The sequence below is a fragment of the Bos grunniens genome, chromosome 12 (genome assembly GCF_055505025.1).
Source record: "Bos grunniens cultivar Pamir isolate PY7600 chromosome 12, Bosgru_T2T1.0, whole genome shotgun sequence".
NCBI classification, from domain to species: Eukaryota; Metazoa; Chordata; class Mammalia; order Artiodactyla; family Bovidae; genus Bos; species Bos grunniens.
Genome location: NC_141176.1, coordinates 11,438,553 through 11,455,325, shown reverse-complemented (window position 1 = coordinate 11,455,325; position 16,773 = coordinate 11,438,553). Strand labels below are relative to the sequence as shown.

Genomic DNA, 16,773 nt, shown 5'->3' with positions numbered 1-16,773 from the left:
AAAGTAGCAATACCAATTTACACTCTTACTAGCAATATATGAAAGTTATAGGTGCTCCATATCCTTGTCAGCGCTTGGCACTGGAACTCCTTTTAATTTAAGCCATTTTGGTGGGAGTGTTTGCTGCTGCTGCTGCTGCTGCTAAGTCGCTTCAGTCCTGTCCGACTCTGTGCGACCCCATAGATGGCAGCCCACCAGGCTCCTCTGTCCCTGGGATTCTCCAGGCAAGAATACTAGAGTGGGTTGCCATACCAGATTATTATTTTACTGTCCCTTGATACAGCTATTGATGTTGAACTTCTTTTCATATGCATATTGGCCATTTAGAGAACATCTGAAAACCAACCAAACTAATTAATATTAACATACTAAAGAAAAATACACATGGACATTTCAATAAAGGCAGAAAAAGCATTTAATATTGAATGCTGTCTTCCTAAGTGTTACAACCAGGACAGGAAGTCCATATCACTACTTCTATTCAACACTATAGTAGACATCCAAACCAGTGACAACCAGCAAGAAAAATCAAAGGTATAATGACTGCAGAGGAAGACGTTTACCCATCTATTCACAGATGACAAGACAGTGAAATGACCGAAATTCTAAAAGAATCTACAAAATATTATATAATAAGGGAAATTACATATAAGAAATAATAAATGAACTTATCAAGATTGTTGACTATAAGGTCAATATGTAAAAATCAGCAGTGTTTCAACAAATACTAGCAACAAACAAATAGAATATTAAAAACCTAAATTGCCATTTAAAAAGCATTAAAAAACCCAAATACCCATGAATAAATATAATGAAAGATATGTAAGACCTCTCCACTGTAATCTACAAAACACTGCCAAGAGAAATTAAAGACTACTTAAATAAATGGAGAAGTATATTACATTCATGGATTGGAAGAAATACAAAGATGTCAGAAAAAAAAATGGAGGCAACTAAAATATCCATTGACAGATCAATAGATAAAGAAGATGTGGTATATAGATATACAATAGAATGCTACTCAGCCAAAAAGAGAAAGAAATAATGCCTTTTTTTTTTTTTTTTTTTTTTTTGCGGCAGTATGGACAGATCTACTAAGTTAAGTCAGGCAAAGACAAATATCATATGGTATCACTTATTTGTGGAATCTAAAATATGATACAAATGACCTTATTTAAAAAGCAGACAATGACAGACATAGAAAACAAACTTATGGTTACCAAAGAGGAAAGTGGAGGAGGGAAAAATTAGCAGATCCAAACTGCTATATATATAAAGCAAACTGCTTGTACAGCACAGGGAACTATATTCAACACCTTGTACTAAACTATAGTGGAAAAAATATGAAAAGGAATATTTATCTATCTGAATCACCTGTGTACAACAGAAAGTAACATGACACCATAATTAACTATATTTCAATTTTAAAAAATACTAGGATGTCGGTTTTCCCCAAATAAATTGATCTATAGATCCAATGTAAGCCCAATTGAAATCCTAGTAGAGTTTTTATAATTGTTTTTCTGGAAATTGACAGGTTCATTCTAAAATTTATAAACAAATGGAAATAAGTTTTATAAAATGTATAAAATAATGTAAATACAAAGGATTTTGACTAGCCAAGATTACCATTGCAATATTGAAAAAGTTATAGGGCTTTAAGACTTATAAAGCTACATTAATTAAAATAGTGTGGGACACGATTAGGCAGACCAATGGAATGAGAACCTGGAAATAGACCCTCATATATCTGGTTATCTACTTTACAACAACCATGCCATAAATATTTACTGGGGGAAAGAGCAAATGACAATCTTTTCAGTAAATAGGGCTGGGTCAATTGGATATCCATAAGGGTGGGGGGAGGGGAATTTTGATCCTGACTTCAAACCTTTCATAAAAATGAATAAATCTGGCTGTGAAAGGTAAAAATGTAAAGCATTCAAGAAAACACAGGTAATTAATTTCATGATTTTGAAGCAGGCAAAGCCTTATGTATGATAGAAAGAGTATTGATGACAAAAAAGATCAGCAAATCCAGTTTTACTTCAATTATTTCTGTTATTCTCACCATACCCTACAATCACTGACCTATTTAAGAGACATTTTGGTTCAGGGGTAAAGAATCCACCTCCATCGAGCCCTAGGTTCGATCCCTGGGTGGGGAAAATCCTTTGGAGAAGGCAGTGACAACCCACTCCAGTATCCTTGCCTGGGAAATCTCATGGACAGAAGAGCCTGGACGGCTACGGTCCCTGGCGACGTAAACAAACCCCACTGAGCAGTGAGCACACGTTGGCCTGTAGCGCAGCAGTTGTCTCCTAACAACTGTTCTGGTCCCTTTAATCATTCTTCTATTGTTGTTGTCCAGTCGTGTGTCTTCCATAGTACAGAGAGAATAACAAACAAAAATGTAAATTTAACCGTTAATGCCTTTTTCAAGTAAAAATCCTATAATGCTTTAGCATCTTTAAGTGAATTCCATTCAAACTTCTCAGCGGAGTACACCTAGTCCTTATGACCTAGCATGTACCTATCTCTCCACCCAGTCTGCTGCTAGCTTGAATTTTGGCTCTACAATTTGAGTTCACATCATCACTTTCTAACACGCGTCCTATTCTGTCTGAATTGCCTTTTCCCTTTCTTACCAGACTGAGGCTCAGTTACAACCTATGAGGACTCCATCCGTATACATTATATTCAGTTGTGTCCCTGCTTGCTATCACATCAGTGACTACTGCCCTTTCTTTTTTAGCCTTTAGAACAAAACTGGAGGGTGTTAACACCACTGAATCCCCGGACTTTAAGTTTAGATTTCGTATGGAGGAGATACTCCAGTTCAGTTCCTTGTTCGTCTCTATGAACGAGCGGCTCATTCCCACGCCTTCTTGCTCCCCGGCTCCCGCCGCGGTGGCATTAGCTCTAAGTTTCTTCTATTGGAATTGCACGGGTCGAGGGGCACTGAGGGAGGAGGGCTGGACCCGCTGAGTGAGCACTGAGACAAAATTCAGGCTCCCTTTCTCCCTTCAGCGCCTTCGGATGGAACACAATTTTCTTTTATCTGGGAAGTCAAGTGGGGAGAAAGCCTCGGCCTGTGAAGTTCTGGGGAACCGAGCGGGCCGCCCGAACCGGAACCAAAAGGCGTTAAATCCAGTCTAGCCATTACGAGGGCAAAGCGACTCCCGGCGAGCCCCTCAGGGCTCTCGGCGCCAGGATCCCAGCGTCAACGGGCCACCCTCCGGAAGTGGCTCCCGGAAAAGAACACGTAGCCGAGAGCGTCACGGGTCGCGAAAGCCTTGGCTGCCTCTGGGGAGCCATGATGAGAGCCGTAGGGGAAAATGGAGCTCGATGTGCCGTGTGTAATTGACAGACGTACAAACATCTCCCAAACGCCACACGTTCCTGAGGGTAACTGTACGGTACAAGGGTCCTACTGAGTTACCGCGCCCGGAGGCTCTCGGGTAGTGCGCGCGCGCACTAGGACCGAGGGCGAGCGTGGCCCGCCGCGGCCTCCGTAACCATGGCTGCGGTGGGGCGGGGCCTGCGCCGTCGGTCAGCGGCCGGGGGGGCGGGGTCCGGAGAGTCGGTCCTCCAAGGTCCCAGCCCGCCCCGCGCCCGCGTTTCGCCTCTTCTCCCCCCTCCCCTCAGCAGCCTGCGCGGCTGCTCGTTGGCTACTTAGGACGGAAGCTCGGTGGGTGATTCTCCAGAAGTTTCCCCCTTGGGCGGCGGCGGCGGCGCTGGTAACCCCGGGAAGAGCAGCTCCGGCAGCGGGAACCGTGACGATTAGAGATGGCGGCGGCGGCGGCGGGCCCTGTGGCGGCCGCGAGGTGCGTGTTTTTCCATCTCTTTGGTGTAATTGGCATCCCCCCGCCCCTTTCTTTGGTTCGTGATCCCTGCTTGAAATCTTTCTTTTCCTAGCAGGTTGTTCCGGAGCTTCTCAGATGCCCTCATCGAGCAGGACCCCCAGGCGGCGTTAGAGGTGAGACAGCCTTTGCCCCCGGGCAGGCGGCCGCGTCGGGTTCCTCCCGGCTCTGTCTTCCGGGGGTCGGGGCCGCTGTTTCTCCTTTGGGTCAGCCCCGGTGTTGACAGCCTCCGCCCCTTCTTTTTCTGCCCCGCGGCGGCCTGGTTATATTAGATCCTTCGTCTTGTCCCCTTTCCACCCCTGGTCCCTTTATGCATCCTTGGAGCTCCTTAGCGTAACCTTCTTATGTCTTAGGGGTAGAGCTAACCTGCATTGTGGGCCTCAAGGGGCATTTTTTTTTTTTTTTTAATGGTATTTGTGACTGGAACAAAAAGTGAAATCTCAGCTCGATGTTTGTTCATTCGGGTTTTCGTTTGGCGGTCATCCTTGATTATTTTTATGTACCAGGTGCTGAGTGCCTGTCTGAACTCACACCACTAGGACAGAAACCTTTCCCCCTTGTGTGCCTGAAAATCTCCAGGTGTCCCTGTTTCTGTTTATTATTCACTCATTTGTTTTATTTCTCAAAACAGTTTCTTGGCGGGGGTGGGGGTGGGGGGGCTGCTGTGTGGAAGGCACTGGTTGCTATGGATTAAAGTCTTAATTTATACAGTTAAATGACTTACAAAGCACTTTGTGTGCAGTGAAAGCTTATAAAGCTGTAAAGGAATCCAAAAGAGTGAGTTAAGTAATAATTTGAAGTAATACAGAGAGCCCAAGCTAAGAATACATGATGCAGTGGGTCTCAAAATTAGCCAGGGGTTTCTTGTTTTGAAGCTTAAAAAGAGAGGAGACTTTGTTTTGCTGTTCTAATCTAACATACGTAAGGTTAGGGTTTTGAGGCAAGAGAACCTTTCTCTTGGCTGTGATTTCTGAAAGAAATTGACTCATGGTTAGTAGAGGAGGTGACATTTGAGAAGAGGCACGAGGGAGTGAGCTTGGAAGCTCTGCAGAAGGATTATTTCGGGCAGGAAGAGGAGCCAGTGTCAAGATCCTAAAGTAGGAGTGAAGTAGGTCTGCATAGGGAGCAGCAAGAAAACCCGTTTGGTTGAGTGGGATGGACGTAGTGAGAGAGGAGGTGGAGAGGAAGCCGGGCGGAATCCATCGGTGCTTTTTATCTGTAGCTTGGACTATGTTTTGGGGGGGTTGGGATATGAAGACCTTAAAATGAAGCAGTTGATTACACATGTGCTGGGATGTTTTCTAGTGATTCTTGTGGGGTCACTGTTAGAATAATGTTACCAGAGGCACTGAGAGTTTTTCTCTACAGTTCCTTATTTCAGCTCAGTATCTGTATTAAGAGTCTACATTTGTATGGTCCCCTTAGGCCCTGTGCCTCCTTTGGAAATCTAGTTTATATAGTAGTTGCTATTAAAAAATATTAATATAATGGATTCTTGGTCATTTTATATCTGACTTATTTTACTTTTAAAATTACGTATTGACGTGTGGTATGTAACACGAATCTAAATTTCTTCCCAGCCAATGATTCCTCTTACCCATCTGTTCTGAACTCCATCACCATCAGTTAGTTTTCCTTGGATTTCATACAAACAGTATCATATAGTATCAAACAGCATCATACTTCGTTGAGTGTAGCTACTCTGTCTTGCTTTAAACATTATGTGAGATACATCCATAAGTTTGTGGGAAGGGACAGTTCTTTTTCATTGCTGTGTAGTATTCTACTGTATTAATATAGCACTGTTTAACAGTGGACATTTGGGATATTTCTAGTTGTTAGCTAGTATGAATAAAACCACTGAATTTTCTTATACATGTATTTTGCTGAACACATGCATATCCTTTGTTTTAAGAGTGCAATTTTTTTTTTCTTTCTAGGAGTGAAATTATATAGTATAGGTGTGTGGTTAGCTTTAGTACATTCGTCCTTAAAGAGTGGTTCTTGGACCAGCAGCGTTAGCATCACTTAGGAATTCCTTAGAAATGCAAATTCTTGGATACCCTCTCCCTCAGATTTTCTTTTTCTTTCCTCTTGGGGCGGGGGCCACTACGTGATGTGGCATCTTAGTTCCCCAGCCAGGAATGGAACCCATACCTGCTGCAGTGGAAGTGAAGACTGCCAGGGAATTCCCCACTGCAGATTTTCTGAACGTACTAATGGTTCCTGTAGGCCAGTACTCCTTACCCTTCCTTTTTACAGAAGGAAACAGACCCAAGGAAATCCAGGTGATCCGTCACAGAGATGTGTACAGCCAGGGAGAGGCAGAATAGGGGCCTGAGGACAGGAGATTCCTGCTCTTAGTCTAGTGCTCTCGTGGTTTCCAAAAGTGTAATCCCCAGACCCTCTGCAGGAGCATCACCTGGAAATTTGTTAGAAATGTGAATTCTCAGGACCTGCCATGGACCTGAGTCAGAAACCCAGAGTGGGGAGGATGATTGTGGTAAGAACCAGCTTGTGTTAAGAGGAAATGTCCTTTTTAAATCTTGAGATGATCTTCTCACTGAGTTAAACAGGTGAATGTTAATTACTAGGTAATTGGTAATAATGAGTAGGGCTGGAACCTTGATGAGAAGAGTCAGTTTCCCTCTTGCTTTCCCCAAGGGCTGGTTTAAAGTAACTGTTTTGAAATTAAGGTCATTAGATATTATAGCAGTTAAAATGTCACATTTTTATATAACACCATCCTATTAAGAATAAAGAGAAAGTATATAAAGCTGATGACATGTTTCATTAAACAGTGTATATTAGTGAACAAGGCTGTACTGGGAGCCAGCAATCTAAAGATGAAAATACTGTAGTGAGGGCATTTGCAGTCTAGATGAGAGAGAGAGGCAGGTCAGCAGGTCATTAGAATATAAGATAAATGCTCTAGTGGAGTGGTATATAAGGTACAGTAGAATAGAGGCCAACTGGGGAAGTGAAAAAAAATCTTTGCAGAGGAAGTCTCAATTCAGCAGAGAGAGAAAACGTTTATGTGGATTATAAGGATCTTTTGAGGCCCAATATGAATGGTGCTTAAGAGCACTGGCTCTGGAATCAGACTGCTTGGGTCTACCATATCTTGGTTTCAGAAAAGTTCTGGCTATCACTCTTCTTGATCGGACTTCCTGTCTGTAAAATGGAACTAACTGGGTCCACTGGAAAGGATGATTATAATGACAAGTACCGTAAGGTCCAAGGGTGAGGCCCTTGAGGTAGGCATCTTGGAGAGCCTTGCTCTCTAGGTTCTCACCCCACGGGCTCTCTTTCTGTTACTCAGGTGTGTCTGACTCAGGCCTGGTGCAGTGCCTTTGGACTTGCAGCAGTTCTTTTGCCTAGAATGTCCTCTCTGTTGACTGTTTATTGTTTTGCTTAGAAATGCTTGTCACTTTAGATTTCATCTGAAATGTCACCTTCTCAAGGAAGCTGTCTTTTCTGACTACTTTATCTGAATGAGGCCGCAGTGTAAGCTTCAGGGGAGCAGGGGTTTTGTGTATCTGGTTACCACTGTCTTCTAGGTGTAGTGCCTGCGATGTGGTAGGCACTCAGATGTATTAAATGATTCCTGCAGTAATTCTCAGAACAGCTATGCAGTGCATTTTACTAACAAGGAAGCTGAGGCTAACTTACTCAGGTTATGGAGTTCAGAAGCAGTGAGTCTTGGGTTTAGGGCATGAAGCTGATCCTCTGGAGGAGTGGGTAGGATTGAGGTGTATAATTAAATGTTTGTGAGCTGACTTTGAAGTAGCTGACCACAGATAGCTTTGTTGAGGGCATAGCAGGTTGGAATAAAACATACCAGTCCTACATGATTATGTGATTTTTCTCCAGCACTGCTTTTTAGGAAGGGAGAAGGCTTGGTATTCTTGTTTATCCATGATTGGGGATTAGGTGTGACTGGAAGAAAGTGGAAAGTGGAGATAGCATGAGACACCTAGAGCTAAAGGCCTTTAGACCTTCGGTCAGTCTGAGCAGTCTGCTTTTGCTTTTAATCTTAACAAGTTACCTTTCTGGTTAGCATTTTAAAAGAGCCTAAAGCTCTAAAGATTTGGAAGTTAGTTTTCCAAGATCACAATCTTAAACAATGTTAATTCCTTAAAAAGTAGTTTTCCCCCTGTAGTTCTGTGTTATCAGGGTACTTACTTTCTTTACCATTATCTTGGTAAAGATTTCAGTGTAATTATATTTTACACTTCAAAAGATTTCATTACTTTTGAGAACGATAAATTGCTCAACTATAACAACTCATGTGAGAAATACTGTATCTTTGGATATGTTTCATGTAAGTCTGCGTTAAAAAGCCTTTTTGCTGCTGTGATTCAAGTGTCGGCACCGAAGTCCTTGCCTTTTGTGATACCTGCCTTCAGTCAGCAGCCAGTGAGTAGCAGCTGTTGTCACAGAAACAGTTGAAACACTGAAAACGCGCCCCAAGTCAGAGGTAGTTCAGACAGCACAATTATTTTAACTTAACCTTTTTTGGCTTTATTATATTGTATATTCCATATTCAAAATAAAAATTTATTGTTGTATTTTATTCATGACATACAAATTGGTGTGTTATAAAGTTCAGTTTGTGTTGGGTGATTTGGGGTAACTTCTTTTTTTTTTATTAACACCGAAGTAAGTCAGTTGCTTATTTAACCTAATCACCCTAATTGCAACAATTGGTGTTTTTAAAGGTCATTTGCAAGTGGGTTGTTCAAAATTCCAAAGTTTATACCTGACTCCTTAAGAAAAGGAATATTTTATGCATCTGTGAACCTCCAGTGTCTGGCCTGTGTTTATTCCAAAATATATGTTTAAAAATACTTTTTGAATTGATGAGCCTGATGTTATTATAATACGACAGCCTTTTTGACCTATAGCATACCTGTTCTTGGTGAGGAGAGGTTGGAAATTTGATTTTGGGAGTAGGTACATAAGAAGCCATCAGCTGTGTTCCAAATTGTTTGAAAGTTTAGTGCAAGGTGGTGTTTTTAGCTTAAGTATTTCATTAGGAACTGTTGTGTTAATACAGATGTTAGATGGTGTGTGAAAGAAACTTGGAGTAAAGGAATTTTACCAGGAGGCCGTGTATAGTGGTTAAGATTTGATTTGGAGGCAGTCAGACATGGACTTGAATCTTGTCTCTGGCACAGTCCCTGACCAGGATGTGAGGGAATGGATTTTCGCCACACACTGTAGTGTGAAGAGCATTGTAGTGAAAAGGTGGAGGGTCAGGAGATGTTTGAGGAACAAAGAGAAGGCCATTGTGGAACAAGGAGAAGAGTTTTAAAGAGATGGGATAAGAAAGAGAGTGGAGGGTTCTGTCAAGGAGGGCCTTAACTGATCATGGGAGCACTTGGGCCTTTGCTCTGAGTCAGCTGGTAAGGCATCTGTTTTGAATAGAGATATAGTAACAAGATCTAGTTTTCATTACTGCTTGAATCAGGGTGATAGGGGTTAAGATGGTAAAACATTGCTTTCGATTTTAGGTATACTGGATTGCAGGTATCTGATTACCAAGTATAATATACATTTCTTTGTGAGAATCACACTACAGGGTTTAAGCAGAACCCCATGTGTGGCTGTTGAAGGACTTTTGCTTAACTAAGAAAGCTGCCAAAACCCTCAGGATGTGTGGGTAAATGGCTGTGGGATCAAAGCCTTCCTGTCTGCCTGCGTTTGTCCTTGGCCTCACAGATCGTGCTCTCTCTCCTTGCATCATTATTGTTCCAGCTAACACATACTGTGACTACCCAGAGTGGCAAAAGTTTCAATTGTTCTGTTAATTCTTTAGTAGCTACCTATGAGATACTGTATCTGACTGGGCTTTTGACAGAATGTTGTAATTTCTTAGGCCTTTGACAAGAGGATAGGAGAGGGCCAGGTAAGCTTGCTTATGAATTTATTGGTTCCATTAACCTCCTGAGCTCTAGATTTAACTTTCAGTTCTTAAAAATTATTGGACAGCTTCACATTTTCTAGGGATCTTAAATTCTACATGGTCTTTGAATCTTCTCCAAATTAGAAGAAGGAGAAAATCAGTGATGGTCAATGTATATCAACTAAACTCTTTAGGATAAATGAGGTGATAATAATTACCATTTATTGAGTTCCTACTGTAGGCTGGAAACTGCTAAGTGCTTTGCATAGATATTACATTCGATTGTGGGCCTTCAAGGGGAGAAGGGGGGGTATTGATCCTCTTGCAAAGAAAGGCTCCAAGCTTGTTTCCCTGTTATCTTTCCTCCAAATAGCTTGTGATAATAGGTTATTTTATTAAAGATCATGTTTAATTAGAGTTCAGTAACTTTTAAAAAACATTTACTGACACTCAGCATGTTTGTATTTGTAGGAGCTGACTAAGGCTTTGGAGCAGAAACCAGATGATGCACAGTATTACTGTCAAAGAGCTTATTGTCACATTCTTCTTGGGAATTACAGTGGTAACTTTCCTTACAAAGTACATTGTCTCTATAAGTAACTTATACACTTTGCCCAGGATACAGTGAATCAAATAAAATAGAGGTTATCTTCCAGGACTTTTAACTTGATCTTTCATACAAGGTGAAGTAGCCAAAATATGACAAGCATTATGTTGCGCATCACTCATTTAAATTTTACGGTTGTCGATTCTTTCTGCAGTGGGTGTAGAATTTGTAAGATTTCATTTTTGGTTCTTGGGTATGCTAAAAAAGGATAGCATCACATTTACTAATTTACAGAGCATTTGAATGAATTCTCTTGTTCTGTTTTTTATGAAAAGAATGTATTCTATATTCTGTAATTTTAATTATTCTGGATAGATAATCTGAGTAGGGAAAAATTAAATACCTTGAGTCAAACTACATGAATGATGTTAATGAAATTATCTGAACTTTGTGATACGGAGCCTTATTCATTTCCTGAAGAGCTTGAGGATTAGGTCAATAGGAATGTATGAGGGTAATTTTATCTCAGATTAGCTGTTCCTATTTTAAAGTCATTTGTCCATTTCACCAGCTTGAAAACTTAAAAATCTGAGACTAATTCAAATTTTGTGTGTAGTATTTCTTAGGATCCATAAGTAACTGACCAAAAAACCCACTTTTTCATCTGCAGATGCTGTTGCTGATGCAAAAAAATCCCTTGAACTTAATCCAAATAGTTCCACTGCTCTGCTGAGAAAGGGGTAGGCAGCAACTACTCTTCCTGTGGGGTCTGGACTATATATGGTTAAATGAATGAATTGTAAGCTTTTTTTCCCCTCTCTTTAAAAAAAAAAAAAAAAAATTATTGTAGTTGGAAGATAATTACTTTACAATATTGTAATGGTTTTTGCCATGCATCAGTATGAATCAGTCATAGGCATGCATGTGTCCCCTCATCCTGAACTTACCCTCCCTGTAAACTTTATGTAAATAGTAAACTCTGTGTTTATACATTTTATAGCTGAGATAGGATTCAATTTTTGGTATATTTTATACTTTTATTGTATTAACTGCAGTATGCAATGAGATACACAGTTTGTATGTGTGTGTATATAGTTTAAAATAGTGATGATTGAAGTAACTGCAGGGTATAGATGAAACTGAATGATTTCAAATCCCTTTTTTGTGTCATCATTTGAAACCTACTGTGTTTAACTGACTAGAGAACATCTATTTCTTGCCTAAGCTGTACAGACTACGCTTAAAGATGACTCTGTGTCTGTGTACTTTATATCCCAGCTTGTTTCTGTTAATAAGTGTAACTTTATTCTTTAAGAATCAAAAGCTTCTTTAATTCCTTAGTGTAACTATATTTTGGAATAAGCTGCTAAGTCACGTCAGTTGTGTCTGACTCTGTGCAACCCCATAAACGGCAGCCCACCAGGATGCCCCATCCCTGGGATTCTCCAGGCAAGAACACTGGAGTGGGTTGCCATGTTCTTCTCCAATGCATGAAAGTGAAAAGTGAAAGTGAAGTCACTCAGTCGTGTCCTACTCTTAGCGACCCCATGGACTGCAGCCTACCAGGCTCCTCTGTCCATGGGATTTTCCAGGCAAGAGTACTGGAGTGGGGTGCCATTGCCTTCTCCATTGGAATAAGCAAGTATGTACAATTAAGAAATTCCTTCTGAAATGAGTTCCACGTTTTTAATGGGAATTAGATGTTATGCTGGTGACTCAGATGGTAAAGAATCTGCCTGCAATGCAGGAGCCTGGGTTCAATCCCTGGGTGAGGAAGATCCCCTGGAGAAGAAAATGGCAACCCACTCCAGTATTCTTGCTTGCAAAATCCCATGAACAGAGGAGCCTGGCGGGCTACAGTTCATGGGGTTACAAAGAGTCAGACACCACTGAGCGACTGACACACACACAGATGTTAGAGTATTTTAGAACATTAGAGTATTTTAGAACTTAAGCTTGTTGACATGCTTAAGTTCTTTTAAAAGATGAGAAACTTTTTTTTTTAAGAAAGCTGTGTTTCATGATCTTACATGTGTGTGCTTGTTTTTAATATGCTCATACAGGATATGTGAATACCATGAAAAAAACTATGCTGCTGCTCTAGAAACTTTTACAGAAGGACAGAAATTAAATAGTAAGTATTATAATTATATGTTAGTAAACTAGTCCATTATATCTGTGTATCTTAAATACCATAACTGAATCTTGTTAGTATAATCTCAAGTTAATTATAGAAACACTTTTTTCTCTCTTAATGACATTTTGTGTTGATTGCAGAGTTTGAGTTTACTTAAAATTTGATTAAACTGGCCTTTCTTAGCATTTAAATCACAGAAAAACTGTTATCATTAGAAGCAAAAGAACTGTTTAAACACTTGGTGTGCTCCCAGTACTGGTCTGGCTTTTAATTTTTTCCTAATGGACAAGTGAAAGCTTAACTTGCGCTCACGTTCTGAAGTCTATTTAAGTTGTTATTCAGATTGTTGAGATAAGGAAATCTTAGAACAAAGATTTTTATTGAGAGGTGAAGTGTAAGTTTGGGTAAAGTATGATAGGGTATAGAAGAAACATGGAACTTTGAGAGTATTGTGAATTTCTAATACTGTCTTTTTGGGAGAAATAGATGAAAATTATGCCAACAGTCTATGTATAATATACAGAACTTGTTAAGAGCCAAGTATCAAAAAAAATCTGCAAAATACAAAATGTTGTCAGTAATCTCGTAGATAATTATAGACAACATAGTCTTAATTGTGTTCTCTCATTTTATCTCCATCTTATGGTAGAGTGTTACCCATAGTTCTCTAAGGCAGTAGTTCCTAGCTGGGGATGATTTTCCTCCATTGGGGATGTTTGGAATGTCTGCAGTGATTTTTGACTCTCCTGACTGGTAGATGGGGGTTATACCATTGACATCTCATGAGGGATGCTACTCAACATCCTGAACAGGACAGTCCCCACAACAGAAGCATCTGGTTCCAGATGTCAGTAATGCTGAGATTGAAAACCCTCATACAAAAGTCATACATGATTATACACTAAAATATATACTGCTTTGAATATTTGCTTTTCTGCTGTGTACCTACTTGAGAAGGGTGACAAGCCCAACCTTGCAAACAAAACCTACAAATTAGGAAAGAAGAGATCTAGGCAGTAGGAGGTACTCTCAAACTTGGTTATCCCAAGCATGGTATGTGAATAATAGGGCTATTCAGTCACCAAGCCAGCATGTATACACTTCGCAAATTCTAGAGTCCAGTTTTCTTGGTGTCTTGATACATACTTGAAAACTCTGATGAGACATGAGTCACTTCATCTTTAGATTTCTAAGCCCTATTTCTTATTTTTTTTTAGAGAAACAAAGTTCCCTGCCTAAATTCCTTCCTTGATACTTTATTATCATGCCGTTGGCTTTTATCCTAGAATTATTTCAGAGGTGGCCTCAGAAGAGGGTGTCTGCTCTTTGGTAAAATTTCTGTTGAGGATATTTAATTTAAAATCAAATTCATCTTTTAATTCCAGGAAAATCTTATGTTAAACTATTCAGCTTCCATTTTATTGGGGTAAAAAATTTTTAACTCCATATTACCTTTTTCCCCCCTTGTATGATAGGAATCAGCTTATTTACTGATTAATTTGAATAATCGGTTCTTCACATTTAGAATTTTTATATAAATGTTCACCTCTAAAATGTGTGTGTATGTATTTTAAGGCCTGTATAGTTGAATTCTGTCTGTAAATTAATGAATTAGAAAATTTCATTTTAAGAAATTTTAAACTTTGTGTTTTTCAGAATAGTGGTACCTGCAGTTAGCTTAAATTAATAAACTTTTATTACGATCACTTCTAATAATCTTTCTTAACATTATAATTTATTAGATGCTATGACTTTTTAGATACTGTCATTGCCCTGAGTCTTCAGAAATAATTTGCTTATGTACATGCTTGCATTGCTGTCTATGCAGTGAACTATGATTCACTGTATGTAGTGTCAATGGATGTCATGGAACTTAGAGATACTTAGAGTACAAAACTCTGCCGAATATAAAGATGCTTCTTGGTGTTGAAGGCGTGGTAATAAGTAAAGCTGCTGAAAAAATAGTAGACAGGATAAGCAACTTCATTAGATAGCAGACAGGTGGACAGAGGCTTCTGAGCTTTAGCCCAGCTGCTGGTTGCCAGGTCTGCAGACCCGTCCTCCCCCAACTGATGACGTATTTGGAATCTGATTCAGGTCTGATTTTGTTGTGTGAGAGGAAGCTCTTTTAAGAGGAAAGGGGTGAGGAGAAATGGAGATTATCTGTATCTAGGAACCAATAAGGTTGACTGGTTAAAATCGATTTTTTAAAAATCAGAATTCTTCAGGATAAACAAAATAAATATTCAACCTAACTAATAGCTATAATATTAAGGCTAGCTACACACTATGAGGACAGATGTCTCCGTCTGACTCATGTTGGATCCGTAGCTTCTGGAGCCGTGACGTAGCCTGGCGGTGTGCAGTCAGCATGTGGTGAGTGAGCGTGTTGGGTTGTGCAGGTGAGTGTTGTTACCGTTTGTTCTTTCCAGGTGCGGATGCTGATTTAACTGCTTGGATTAAAAGGTGTCAAGAAGCTCAGAATGGTAAGTGTGCAGATTTCCCATGGTCTTTCAATTTAAAAAGAAGTCAGTGTTTGTCATTTTTTTTTGTTTTGAACTTTATAACTTATAATTTAAGTAGTGCATGTTCTATTAGATTGGGATTTCCAAAGGTATTTTCATTTTTTTACCTGATTCCTTATGTTGAAAGGGAGATTCAAACGGATTTGTTTTGCAATGGTAAGAAATTACTGAGGAGTCTCAAGTGACTCCAGACTGTAAAATTAAACCAGTTTCTCTTATTAGATATGCATGGAGAATTGGTTTCCGTAATAATATGTTTGTGCCTTAGAAATCATGTATGTAATTTTGTCTATACATGTACTGTTATCTGAAAATGTTTCTTTTTTATGTTTTTAACAGGATCACAGCCCGAGGTGGTAAGTCCAAAGTTTTTAATCCTTTGTGTTTTTACTTAATTATATTACTATTGAATATACTTGAGACAGTACTCCGAATGTACTTTCTGGCAGTTCCGCATGTCTCTAGGACAGTTTTACTTATTTTCTTCCTCCAAATGCTGTCTCTTCCCTTCTTCTTTAGGAACAAGTTAGAGGCCACCAGTGACCCAGGGCAAGTCCTTTAGATTTATTAATAAGTAGTTTAGGAAAATCTGAATTGGTTAAAAAGTCACTTTGTTTCTCAGTGGTCAACATAGATTGTTGCAGAGAGACCGGGACTGGGGTCAGGCCGTATCAGGAAGGCACTGTGGAAGTCCTCCTCCATAGGCTTTTCCGGGGCAGTTTTGCCATTGTTAAGCCTGGAGGTGTTAACACTACATTCCTGAAAATGGTTTTTTAAATGTTGCTGTTATTTTCAGTTTAGAGCATTGCTGAATCCTGGAACTGGACATTTTATCTGTAATCTTTTCCAAACATATCTTCTGAAATTTTTCTCTTTTTTTTTGCTGCTTTTATTTTAGAAGAAAAATGATCTTTGAAATGGAAACTCATAAAATTTTTAAAATGTTGAATATTCTGATTTTTGTGAAGATGAATATTATTTAACATTAATGTATACCATGCTTTCTAGGAAGTTTTCATGTAATTATTCCATATCAAAGTAACTATAGCACTGGGTAAATTAATAATAAATACATTTTTAATATGCAGTTACTAAACTAACTCATAAAAATCTTTCTCTTTCGATTTGCCCAAATCAGTCTGCATCCCAGAGGACTCATCAGTCAAAAATCAAGTAAGGATTTCTTTTTCATAATGCATGATAAATATGCCTAAAGGGATAAGAAACCCTGTCATTTAATAGTAAGCAAGTCCCTACCTGTGGTTTAAGTGTTTCTTAGTTTTTAAGATAAATCTTACTAAGCCTTGAAAAACTATAGTTGTAAGACCATTAACCAATTTGAATTAGTGTTCACATTAAGGTTAACTTAAAACTTGCTTCACATGGTTGCATATTATGTCATCTTTCCATATATTAAGAATAACCTCTTACATTTAAGTTATTGTTATTACATAGGTCAGTAAGTTAGTGGTAGACTTGATAATGTTGTAACTTTACCTGCCTTTTATATTTGGAGTAAATTTTTCATGGGATAATTCTGCATGAATTGAAAGTTACTTGCTGAAGGCAGCAGTTACAATCGTGAATATAAGTAGCAAGTGAGGATCCCTGATACATGGTGTGTTCACTGAGTCAGTGTGGGGTTATTTTATATATATTCTATACTCCAAACACCGTACTTATTATTTAATAATTATAATTATGGTGTTTGGAGTATAGAATATATATAAAATAATCCCACAATGGTTTAATAAATATACCACATATCAGGGCACCGTGCTTCATCCTGGGAA

General features: G+C 39.2%; 1 protein-coding gene and 1 long non-coding RNA gene across 6 annotated transcripts in view; one reads left to right on the top strand and one right to left on the bottom strand.

The window, feature by feature from the left end:
- Positions 1–397: 397 nt before the first annotated feature.
- Positions 398–3,511, bottom strand: LOC147361358 (uncharacterized). Its single transcript, XR_015137792.1, has 2 exons — positions 2,649–3,511; positions 398–2,379 (listed from the first exon to the last, which is right to left on the bottom strand). It is a non-coding gene; the product is annotated as an uncharacterized LOC147361358 (long non-coding RNA).
- A 143-nt stretch (positions 3,512–3,654) lies between these two features.
- The window catches only part of SUGT1 (SGT1 assembly cochaperone of MIS12 kinetochore complex), a 39,919-nt gene continuing 26,800 nt past the window's right edge, over positions 3,655–16,773 (top strand). For 3 of the 5 annotated variants that reach the window (XR_015137790.1, XM_086328781.1, XM_086328777.1), the window contains exons 1-8: positions 3,655–3,827; positions 3,919–3,979; positions 10,243–10,333; positions 10,989–11,058; positions 12,382–12,452; positions 14,888–14,941; positions 15,320–15,336; positions 16,119–16,153. Coding sequence is in view for 4 of the 5 variants with exons in the window: in XM_086328781.1 (XP_086184907.1) it covers positions 3,790–3,827; positions 3,919–3,979; positions 10,243–10,333; positions 10,989–11,058; positions 12,382–12,452; positions 14,888–14,941; positions 15,320–15,336; positions 16,119–16,153 (437 nt within the window). In the remaining variant the exon portion in view is untranslated. Of the gene's footprint in view, positions 3,828–3,918; positions 3,980–7,066; positions 7,121–10,242; positions 10,334–10,988; positions 11,059–12,381; positions 12,453–14,887; positions 14,942–15,319; positions 15,337–16,118; positions 16,154–16,773 lie in introns of those variants that run through there. The other 2 variants (XM_086328778.1, XM_086328780.1) reach the window with 2 other exon arrangements.